At 41.5% G+C, this 12,386-nt stretch overlaps 1 protein-coding gene across 2 annotated transcripts; it reads right to left on the bottom strand.

The window, feature by feature from the left end:
• Positions 1–4,855: 4,855 nt before the first annotated feature.
• On the bottom strand, positions 4,856–11,359 carry LOC146174940 (uncharacterized). Of its 2 annotated transcripts, none has more exons than XM_084584182.1 (4): positions 10,433–11,359; positions 9,019–9,075; positions 5,410–5,484; positions 4,856–5,051 (listed from the first exon to the last, which is right to left on the bottom strand). In XM_084584182.1, the coding sequence occupies exons 1-4, from the start codon at positions 10,600–10,602 to the stop codon at positions 5,045–5,047; spliced, it is 309 nt and encodes a 102-aa protein (XP_084440308.1). In that variant the 5' UTR covers positions 10,603–11,359; the 3' UTR covers positions 4,856–5,044. The 2 variants fall into 2 exon arrangements, with proteins under 2 accessions (XP_084440308.1, XP_084440307.1); XM_084584181.1 differs by having other exon boundaries at positions 5,410–5,487; positions 10,433–10,844.
• Between the last annotated feature and the right edge of the window lie 1,027 nt (positions 11,360–12,386).

Raw genomic sequence — 12,386 nt, 5'->3', positions numbered from 1 at the left:
GTGACAAGCAAAAGACATAATGTTGCATTTCAAGAAGAGAGCTTTGTCGGGCTGGCTGGTTCATGTTGAATGGAAGGAAGGAAAAGCTCAAACGGACGGGACGTGTAGGAAGGCGAGACAGACACATGAGCTGCTCATGCGCCTGTCTCGCCTTCCTACGTCCGGTCCGTTTGAGCTGTTCCTTCCTTCCATTCAATGTTGCATTTACCCACAAGCTCCTGTTCCAAGAAACTGCCAAAAAGTTCTTGCACAAAGTGAGACCGAGCAGGTCGGGCTTTTTACTCATTCTGGAACACACTTTTTTTCCAACTTTTGCATGGTTTTAAATATTGATAATGTCAAACTGAGCTACATTCATCAAGCTGACCATCTTTCCCAATATTTTTTCATTTAAAAGGGACTTCTTGCTACTGTGGGTCTTAATCTCTGGCCATTAATGAGCTGGTGGCCAAGCAGCGCTGAATTAAGATGTGGGCTAAGGAGGCTGCGGCCCAGGGTCTTATCTCCGAAGATAGGAGGAGAGGGCCAATTTATTCTAACCTGCTTCATATATAGGACGGCAAATAACGTAACTTAGCAACAGGTATGAAGAGGAAAATTAAGAATGAGACGGGGTCCCTGCTTAATCCGACTGATTTGTTTAGCAACAGGAGAGACCTTGTCGAGCTGCAAAAGCAGGGATTCCCCACCATTCTCGGAGGCCCCTTTCATCACCTGCTTATATTATCACAGAAGTTTTAATAGTTTCCCCTCCATCCTGTGACATATATTATGTTGAGGCATGCAAAAGGAAAGAAAAATAAAGAGCCTCTGCCCGTGCCACAAAGTATAACGGGTTTCTATCCTGTGACAGTGGACTACATAAAAAAAAATGTAATTGAAAGAGCTGATGCAAGTAATTTTTTTTTTTACACCGCCACCTTCATCCCTATCACTATCGCCCTTCATCTCTCAAATAGTTCTGTCTGTTCTTTTCTGCTTCTTTAGGGGAGGAAAATGGGCTATGTCAGAGTGAGTGCCGGACTAGTCATGTCTGACTGTTAATGGCTTTGCTTCTGTTCTGTGTGGTGCCAAACTAATGCATCACTCTCGCACTAATTGCAATAATCACATCTTGTCCTTCTTAAATTTAATATATATAGAATAAAATGGGGCATATTGCAGAAGTGTAGGATAAAAGTGAGTAAGGACAAAAAAAAAGGGGGGGGGGGGGGGGGGTTAGGTAAGCGGCCCAGGGCTATTTTTTAACTCTGCAAAAGACAGAAAATTAAAGCTCAAAATCCAGTCAGGCTGAGCAAAATGTGGTTATTTTCATCATGGTAAAAGAAAACAGCTTTTCTTTATGCCCTCTAACTTTCCAAACAAGTGTTTGTTGCAATCTATAGTTGTTCCTTTCTGTGCAAAAAAAGGAAATCTCTTATCTGGCATCTTTATTTTAATGAATCTGCAAAAAGCTATGAAGTTTCGAGCTCTAGACTCGCTGCTTCATCAAGTAGGCATGGCTGAAATCATATTTAAACAATGTGTTGAAACTTTACGGATATATGGAAGCACAGAAAAAGTGGAAATCATGACTCATGTGTCCCTTTGCAACTTATGAGCTGCTCAGTGATGTATGTATCATTGTAGGACAATAATCACGAAGGTTGCAAGACATTCAAAAAATTTATTACACATTTTAAACCAACAAAGAATGGTGACTGCACAAAGAAAATAATAGAATCAAAATATAACAGCACCTGTTCTACAAAATGAAATTAGTGAGAATACAAGCCATCCATTAGAATCAGCCAAGTGACACCCGAAGAGCAATGGAGTCAAAACAATAAGCTTAGCCCATTCACGAAGCCAGAGACAACCACGGCTTCATCTTGCGTTATGAGCCTTTGTTTTAGCCATCCTATGTAGTTCCCTGTAACCCAGTTGTTTGAGCATCAAAAAAAAAAATTTAACAATCGAGTAAGACGTGCGAAAGGTTTTGTGCACAGGTGGCAGTTGATGGAGACGAGGACATCCAGTGCACAGTGCAAGAGTGTGTTGCAGTCTGCACATGGGGGGATCCTCTGCAGTTATAGCTACAGCACTTCATACTTGCTTCCCATGAGTAATTCCTGGGTTTGAATCCACTATGTCCCCATTGTTTCTTTTTAGAGTGAAAGCACTACAAGCAGACACACAAGCATTAGACAATTTGGCTATGCCCTGAACCGCTGGATTAGTGCTAAATACATTCATGCTCACATAAGGCACAATAAAAGACACTAACTTCAAAGCATCCTGCCCATTCGTAGCTGACCATATTTGCCAAAAGCCTAGACAGTCAAAGCCTAAGAAGCTGATGCCCACCTGCCCCCTTTGCCCCATTACTGCTGCCATAACACTCAACAAATGGGAGGAAGCCGCTGGCTTGGTAATCGCTGAACAATATTGTTATGAAGACGAAATAATCTACAATATTCTTACTGATATTGCCGCCAACTGACCCTGCCACTCTGTCACTGACACAACACCTCTAGCCAACTTTGGCACCGACCCTGCACAGAGCATGCAAGTTCCAACTGTCGACTTTCAGAATCGGCAAGCCTCGCTGCCTCAAGCATTCACAAGAGGAGTGAATGTTATATGACCTTGCTGGACTCCTTGATTGTGACTTTCAATGGTAACAGAAAGCTATTAATGAATAGATGTCAAGATGAACATAAGTATACCCAACAGCTTGCCTTTTCAGATCACTTGCCCCCCTCTCTCCTGTTTTATATCACCCTTTCAAAGCATGATGCTCCAAGCCTTCATTACCATTTCAAAAGCTCATCAGAGTGGAAGCAAGTGCTTATAGTGCAGTTCGGCAAGCAACCTTTTCTTATAAAGGCAAGATCTTGTCAATGTGCCTGAGTAAGCCAGCAGCGAGGAATTCACTTCACCAAAGACAAGATATCTGGAATGTGCCCACTCTCATTAACTGACAAAGATATATTAGTAGCAGATTTAAGAGGAGGAACAACTTTTATTTCATTTATCTCTTTCTTCCCAAGTGGAGCCCTGCGTTCAGTGCTCCATGTGCCAGCCCGTTAGACTACAATTGTAAGAGGTGCAAAAGAAAAAAAAATAAAAGGCCAGAAAGTGAAAAAAAAAAAAAACATAGAGACAAAAAATAATGGGAAAAAGAAGATGCACAGAGAACACATCCTTCACTACATCAGGTTTAAACTGTACCCAAATACTCGCCAAGCAGGCAAAATTAGGAAAGATGTATGAAAGGGTAAATGAAGCACAACTATAAATACATACCTCATAGAAGCCACATGACAGGAAAAAAAAACAAGCTTACTTGTAACAATGGCAAAACACTTAGCAGGGAGAAGGAAAATGTACATATATATATGTATGTATACAATTGGAAAAAGAATGAGCAAAAATGACAAATGTAGAAGTAAAGGCAATAAAAAACTCAGTAAGCATCCATGACTGGAAAACTTCCAAAATGCATAAAGCTGCACAAGTGGAAACAAGGAGTGAAAGAGGAAACCAACACTTACTAAAGGTAATGCCTATTGCACCAATACTGCAGGCTTCTGGAGCTCAAGCCTCAGTGAATAACAGTGCACCACAGAGGAGTTATGAAATGTATCGACACAACTCGTGTAACTATTGTTAAAGCATCTAGCAGAGCTGGTTCAGTCTAAAGGAGTAACTCAGACCTGCACATCGCAGCACCTCCAGCAAAAAAATGATAATAATAGAAAATAAAAGAAATAATAATAAAAAGAAAGAAGTGGTATGCCCAAAGTACCTATTTGCTCGACAAAGAAGCAGGAGCCCTCCTCTGGACAGAGCATGGTAGGGTGTCTGTAGGGGGTCTGACACCTTCCAATTACCTAGCTCAGTCTTCAAACCTCATTGGGGTGCAGGTGATCTCTATTGGAGGTGAGATGGTCAACACCAGGCTATTTAGCTGAGTCAATTTGTATCTTTTCTACCAAGGGCAGTCATACTCACTTTCTAGCCACAGTTTGAGTAACTGTCACATGACACCAAAGCAGGCATAATGCTGGTAATCGGGGATGAAACCATCCACTACATCAAAACGAGGTCACGGCAAGGCAAGGTCCCTTGACTCTATTAATAAACAGGCACTTAAGATGTGCCTTTTCTAGCCACTTCAATATGCTTCACAGCAGTCCTGCACACTGGAGCAGGATCTCAATATTCGTACGAAGAGCCCCTGGGGTAGTAACACCAGCCACACCCATAAAAACCATTAAATTGTTTATAGTTTCCGACTGCTGAACGAATGGCATCCACTGAATATGCAGCTGCAAATACCCTTATTTGGACCTGTTCTCCATGTTTAACTAATGGAAATCCTAAGGAAAGCTTCTGTAGCTCCTTTGCAAAGAGTGTAAAAAGAGTGGTCATGTTTGGCTTTGAAAAACCAAAACAAATAGCAGGCATAAGCCTGTTCTGCTTTCAGACTTCAAGGTCCAGCTCAAGAATATCACACTGAACTGGCCAGATGTCAAACGTTAATTTTTAAAACACTTTAATTCTATCTGTATTCCACAATAGTGAAATATTGTGAGTTGAAAAATCAGCCGACAGCCTGGCATGTTCTATGCCATCCACTACGTCATCACACTTCCTCTGATTCTTTGCGGAAGCAACTTCAAGTTTTGCTGCCCAAGAATTCGTTGAAGCTGCTCTTTCAAAGGAATTACAAGAAAGGAAGAGCAAAAGGCTATGTCAATATCCCATTCACAGTTCTCGCAGTGAATCTCAATCTGAGCTGTACTACCCAAGTACCTGGTACAATCAAGACAATAGAAGTGGTTCTCAGCTTCAGGAATGTGTACACCCAAAGCTTTGAAAAGCAAGTATATTTCAATTTTTTGAGCTTTTCCTGGGTACTAGATGATATTCAGCAGGTCCAGCGGGTCTGTCATCCCCCTGGTCGCTGACTTTATGGTGCATCACATAGGACATGAGAAGGGCTGCAACTTGTGTCCTCTCATCAGCAACTTGCAAAGTACTTTGTTGAGCTCTGCAGTCAGCATCTTAAAATAAATGAGATATTCCACAAATATTAATTGGAGGAAAATGTTAGTTCACATCAAATTTTCCTACAGTCCACTTATACATAAGTGCCAAATAGCAGAGTCTAACTGATACAATGACAGGTGTATTTTACTGAGAAACAGTGCGATATGGTTCCTTGCATGATAAATTTCATTTTTTTACATTTGTTAGGGTCAGCATAAAGGTGAGCATGTACTGAACATGCAAGCCAGAGAAAGGTTATCTGCCCAAAATGCTTAACATTTGCACTTCATTCAAAGCTTTTGGTGTCAAAATGGAATTATCTGGCATTTAAATCTTCAGCATTTCAGAAAAAAAAAAAAGAAACATGCTCACTTGAGGACCTCAGTCTTCATCAGAACCTGAGCTGTCTGCATCACTTGGCACAGGATAAGGTACTGGCACTTCTTCCTGCTTTGATAAAAAAAAATGTGAGTCCAGAGGAGAAAATCTTGCCTCACTCAATAAGAACTTAGCCCAGCTTTCCTTTCTGAAATTACTGAAGCTTAAAATATTCATATCATGGTAAGCTTCATGAACAGCACTGCACGCCACTTACAACTATTATATGACAGTAGCATATTAATCAATGTTGCATGGCAGTTTCATTAAACCAAAGAGGGGGAGCAGAAAAGTGGACACAACAGAACCAATTCTTTAACAAAAGAGAGGATGGCCACTACATGCAATTCATTTTTATAATCAGTTTATGAGGCTCGATAAACGTTTAAAGAGACAATAGCTATCTCTGCTAGTTTCCTATTTAACTAAAATTTGTTCAATTACTCTTTAAATCTTCACATAAAGGCTGGTTCACATGCAAGCAATTGAGTGAACTCAGTGGTGAGCGGCATCGACATAGCAAAAAAATTCCAACAGGTTGGAACTGGAGAGCTCGAGCTGCCGTGACAGCTCAAAATAAGTTTTTTAGTTACTCCGGCAGAAATTGCTGGAGTTCTCACTTGCATGTGAAAGGCTTAAGCGCTCATATGACAATTATAATTTTAAAAGCAACTGTTATAACTGAAATTGATTGAAACGCCCACCTAAAGCCGTATATGTAAACACTTTGGATGTTAAGGGGAGTCAATGGAAGGAAAAGGAGAAATGCTACATGGTGAACGCTGGAAGGCCAAGTTTGCTACATGGCCGCTTGCCAACTGCAAGCCAAAAAGTGTTCGTAATTTCAGTATCTGGAACGATATTCAGCCAGGAAGAGCACCTTTTTTAGTAGTCTTGGCGGCATTAGAGTTAAAATCAGCAATTCTCCAGAACTAAACATTTAAATAACTAAATGTACATTGGAAAAGTGTAAATCTTAAGCAACTACATTGCCATAGGTCAAGCACTCATCTTTTATGTCTTTTATGATAACCTGAGTCTCCTAACATTATGGCATCCTATGGCAGACACGAGTAATTGTGTGCAGCGAGGGGTAATTATGGCGTGCTCTTGTTGCAGCAAAAACGTGAAGATGCACGTGGTAGCACTGACTGACCATGATTTTGCTTCTTCCAGAGCCACACATGGCTCCTCCTAATGGTCAGGCTAGATACGTACATAGATCTGATTCTGCTAAACAATATTTAAGTATATATTTAGCAATTCTTTGCTTCCACCTTGCGCAGCTGCTAAATTAGAGGAGAAAAGAGTAATTCAGGCCCTACCAATCTTGATGCATAGAAGGTGACAAAGCCCTGACTAAGCCTTGAAGCATATTTTTGTTTATCCACTTCCCTCCAAAATCACAGTGACATACCTCTCCAAGACACTGAACTGCTTTTTGCATAATTATCGCAGGCATTACTGATCACAGAATCTCACTCTTGGTAGCGCGAGTGACACTCAAGCTGAAAGAAAACTAAAAAACCTTCAGCGTGGTGCATATCAAAGCCACATCCCTGTTTATGCAACAATGTGACCAGGGCTTAAAGTGCTGTTTTGTGATATGGGTCAGGTATTAAAAGGTGGGAAAGAAAAAAATAAAAAGTATCTGAAGAGCCACTGACTTTTCAGTAAATCCATACAACTATAGGTGTCATTGGCATTAAAATTATGATTTTAAAGTCATCAATAAAGCTTGACAGAAGCAAATTAACAGACTTTAGTGAGTGACCTTATATTTATTGATGACCAACCTCAGATAGGGTGTCCCCTAAGCATGGTAAACACACTTGATAACACTGTGTATTTTGGAAACTGCAACTTGGTGACATTGGAAACCCTGTCCTCCTACAGGTGCTCTCATTTTTCAGCTTTTGTCAAGCCATTTCCTTGCGTTAGCAGCAACTCAGCCACTAATTCCTGTTTCTTGCCTGAGGCTATCAGTGTTCAGAGCGATAAATGGATTTCAAACCTGCAAACCTGGTCCTTTCTCCATGAATATGAGCATAATACTATGCTTTCATACATAGTCATCTTAATTACTGCATTACGACTTGGGATTTCACATATCCTTCACACGTGACATCACACCACTACAACACGTACAAAACCAAGCTTTACGTATATTTACATTCAGCCCATACCGTGCCAATATTCCCAAGTTTTTTCAGCAACTTAACATTCTTCCCATCTCTGCCTTACTCACGTATAACTTAGGCACTTTCACATATTGTTTTGTTAGTAACAACAATCTTCTCTAGTTTATATATCGTCAAGATCTGACTGACCCCAATACCATTAGATTTTCATCAAGAAGTAATTTTCTCCTGCCAAGAGTGTGCACTAATTACCGTAGTTGGATTCACATCAGTCAAAGCATGGAATAACATACCTCCGGACATCAAATCAAGTCTTTTGCTACATTTGTTTAATGGCGCTCATTTTGTTCTTCAATTCTTCAATCATTCAGTGCCACCAACTAATGAAATACTTCATACACACTTCGTAAAAAGTTACTTTTAAAACTTGTTTTCTTGCACATGTTCACTTGTTTGTATTAATATTTGAATAATGGATACTTGTATTTTCTTGTATTACTTTACGCTATGCTGCTGTTCTTTCTTTCATTTTTTTTTATGATATATGATACTACTTGTCGTTCTGTCTACGGCTACTTCTTTGTGGGGTATTCTATAATTTCAGAATGAATTTTTCTTCCTTGCCTCTATAACATTTATTTGTTATAGAGGCAAGGGAAAAAATTATTATTGTTATAACATACTATATTTTTACTTTGTACATTTGCTGTAACCACTGCTCCCTTTCATAACTCGTTTTAATTAGCTGAGGAGGTCCCAGTACAGTACATTTCACTATGGGACTCCTTTTGTATTTATTTATTATGTATGTAATGCTATCATATATGAAGTGCAATAAACTTGAAACTTGACAAAAAAAATTGAAATCTTGGACCCTGGTTGCAGTTTTAGTTTGGATCTTTAGACCTCAATCTTCTTTTTTTTTTCTACTTGCAGCACAATAGGTTACAAAAAAAAAAAAAAAAACAAGCACAAGAGCTACTGTAACGTTTCCATAACAAATTCTGGGACAGGCCAAACTAAAATGTTACAATTTTACATGCGCTGTTGCCGGCTGCTCCAGGAGAGTGTCATGCACATCTGTGCCTACTGGCAAGCAATATCTTGCTTTGGCCTGGTGTAAGAAAGGCAGGGTTATTGGTTATCACATTTATCACTTTTTAGTGGCAGCTCTAATAGGACACCAAGTTTCTCAACAGAGAAATAAAAGGTATTTTGAAACATCTCAAAATAAAGACCATCAAGGAAAGAATGCAGTGTGAGATGTCATGTGTAAACTATGCTAACTGTGCTTAGTTTGAACTGTGCTGAAAATTAGATACCAGATTATAAATCAAGAAACTTCGTACTGTGCGAATATGAAGTTCCTTGTAGTGGGGGCAACTGAAACAAATATGTAATTAAACACTGACAACTTTGTGCCATGAGCATTCTCTTTCTCTGCCAAAAGCCTTTTTCATACCTGGCATCAATCCAGGGGCACCTCTCTATCCTCGTCTTCATCAATGCTCTGTGTAACCTGGTAACAAAGAGCATAGATGTTAGACAATAAATCAGCCGACTTCATGAAACATCGGGCACACCGTTAACATACATTCAAGTAAAGCTTCGAATGCAGAGCTCTATGCAACATGCTGAAGTGCATGTGCCCATGTGCCCCCCCCCCTTACACACACACACACACACACACACACACACACACACACACACACACACACACACACACACACACACACACACACACACACACACACACACACACACACACACACACACACACACACACACACACACACACACACACACACACACACACACACACACACACACAGCGGCCCTTCCTACTATGCTATATATCTAATAATGTAAATAATATATCCTGGTTCGTATGTTAACCGCATGGAACTAAAATAGTAGAGTTAGGGCAAGGGTGATGCATTAGTTTAATTTCAGCTCACAGAATCCAAGCACAAGCTATTTAACAATCAGACGTGGAGGTAATGCATAAAAGACTAGTCCTGGACTCACACTGATATGGCCTGTTTTCCTCCTCCAAAGCAGCAGAAAAACATTGATGGAACTATTTGAGAGATGTAGGGTAATTGTGACGGTGGTGGCAGAAAAATATTTTCCTCATTATCTCATTTATTGTGCAGTTCCATTTTTTCAATGTTGTCTATCACCACAGGACTGTGAGATTCACAGTAAACCATTAAAATCACTTCTCCAGTCACTAAGCAAGTGCAGATCACCTCACAAAAAGGGACCTCCTAGAAATCCTGTTTTTGCATCTCGACAAGGTCTCTCAACAGCTAAACAAAGATTATGCGGGGTTCTGGTTTTCTCTCTAAGTGCCTGTTGCTGGAAGTTCCATTATTTGTGATTGCATATATGATGCAGCTTAAAACAAAGCCCCTTCCCCCCCTCCCTCCCCCTCCTCCTACTCTCATAGGTTGCAGCCCACTGGGAGCAGAGAGCTTATTTAAGATGAAACTTAGTCTATGAAGGTGCTGTACGGAATACCGTGCCAATTACTGTAAAAGGTCAGTAAACATGGCGTCAGTGTAATGTCCAGCGCCCAGGCAGTGAGAGATTCAAAGTAGCAACTTCCGGGATGTTTGGCGTACTTATAACCCCCCCCCCCCCCCCCCCTCCGCCACTTTTTTTTTTTTTTTTTTTACCAGAGATCTCGACTGCGCACACACTTATGCAAATGAGACGCTCCTCAAAGATCGCGCTTTCCGACCCCAGAACAATTATTAGACTCGGCTCTATGTTTTCAAATGAAATGAATTAACACCATGAAAGCAAGCCCAGATTTGAGTAAAGTCTGTCCGCGCGTCTTTAGCCAACCGAGTTCGAACGTATATATTTACCTCTCCGGCCGCCTTGTACTACTGCAGAGTGGTCGGTAGAACTGTCGTCGTCGTAGATCTCGCCAAACTGGGGGCGTCGAAGTCAGAATAGCTCCACCGCTCGAAGAGGCATGAGAGGTCTCGGCAGCCATGTGCATTCTGAACCGCTGATTTTCTGTTTTTCTGTGCATGAGCACATATCTTGCTCAAGGTGGCGTTTGCACCTTAAAGGCATAGCGCGCGTCGTTCCACAGGTTCCACAGTCCCCCTTTTGTCACAGAACGCACATCGACGAATCAGTCCAATAAAACGTATCCAGAAATCGTCCTGCCTTTACAGCTAGGCCTAGGCCTTCCCTTGGCAAAGCGGTGTGTGTTTGTCGATTAACTCTATGGATCTATGGTTTGGTGTGGTGATTAAATAGATAACTGCCACATATCTGGTGAATAGTGTAGATCATGAACGTAAATGTACATACCACTGAAATTAAGTGGTACTATGCGCCACCTGCCTTTTGTATTTTGTGAAAACTACCTTGCAACAGTAGCCTTTAAGCCACAGAATCCTTGGCCTACATCGTTTTAATTCACTCGTTTTCATTCTCGGGATAAAAATTCAAACGCTGAAGAGCGTGAAGGACTGTCCGTTGAACATGCATGCATGGGTACATGAGCGCAGCCGCGGTATCCAAGTTGAAACGGACGTTCAGGGCACAAGATTAATTCCCGGGTCGCTCGAAATTGAATTTGGCTTTCCTGCAGTAACGCACTTGCACAATTGAACCGCTGAACGATTATGGTCTAATTGCCATAGTTTTTTTCTTCAAGGACCATATATAGTTATTTGATACTGCCCATGGTAAATTGCATGGTCTAATTTGTTTATAGAACTTAATTCCCAGTTGGTATATCTGGCTGGCTTATAGAAATTTCTTGCAAAAAGGGTCCTGGGTTCGCGCTGCAAGCTTTCATGCTCTACGTGCTTCCAGCATTAACACACGCTCGACCCCATGATTAGAGCACTGCACCTGATTTTCCGGTCCGGGCCCGGCCCATGCCCACCGTTTAAAGGCCGAGCCCATGCACACATGAACCAGGCGCGTACCTGGCCCGCGTTTCCAATATAGGCCCGCCCCAGGCCCGACAAAGTCTGCATGCGCAGGCGCCTTAAAAATGTACTGCTTACCGCCAGTACATAAAAATAAGCCAAGATGAGACAAAAAAAAAAAAAAAGAAACTTACAGTAATAATATTCTCAACAGAGAATTAAGGGCAGTAGTATCTGTAGAAGCAAAGGTTTCTTTGAGAGAGTTTTGGGAAGACATTTTACTCCTTTGTCTACAATACGCTTTCTTTTATTCGGCGTCAAATAAATCACTGGACCAAATTCAGCGGCAGGTTTCCTTCATTTCCGAAAGAAGCTGTATACACAGAAAGCCCCGGCCCGCGGCCCGTTCCCATGCAGTGTTCTACCGACCCCCTGCCCCAATCCCGATCACGTATATAACACAAGCAAATATACGGGACGTCGTGTCAGACACGTATGGCGAGCTTAGTACGGATCACACATATGCTCTTTCACATATGTACTACAATCAGCTGAATACGGCAGCGACGATGTCTTGCGATGTGTTTGCTGACACGTTGAAATGGCCACAGAGCGTAGCGTGGCGGAACGTCCGTGGCCACGATGGCCACGATGCCGATCTTCTCTGTCTCTTACTCAAGTGATTAAGAGGGACTCACGTATACCACTTTCAGGACTAGATCATACCTCCTAAACCTCCTGCGTCCCTTTTGTTTTCCTGAATACATTCGAGGGGTGCACATACATCATGACTGATGTTTTGTGGTCGTGCGCGCCTCTCAGCTAGCAGTTCTAGTGAAATGATGCCGAGACAGCGAGAAAGCCGAATTATCCTCTCGAACAATCGTCCTCATAACGCTGCGGACGAGTTCTTCGTTAACTTCCGGGC

This window comes from Amblyomma maculatum, chromosome 11 (assembly GCF_055883805.1).
Source record: "Amblyomma maculatum isolate TAMU_Amacu chromosome 11, ASM5588380v1, whole genome shotgun sequence".
In the NCBI taxonomy this organism is placed as follows: Eukaryota; Metazoa; Arthropoda; class Arachnida; order Ixodida; family Ixodidae; genus Amblyomma; species Amblyomma maculatum.
This window is presented reverse-complemented; position numbering and strand designations above follow the sequence as displayed.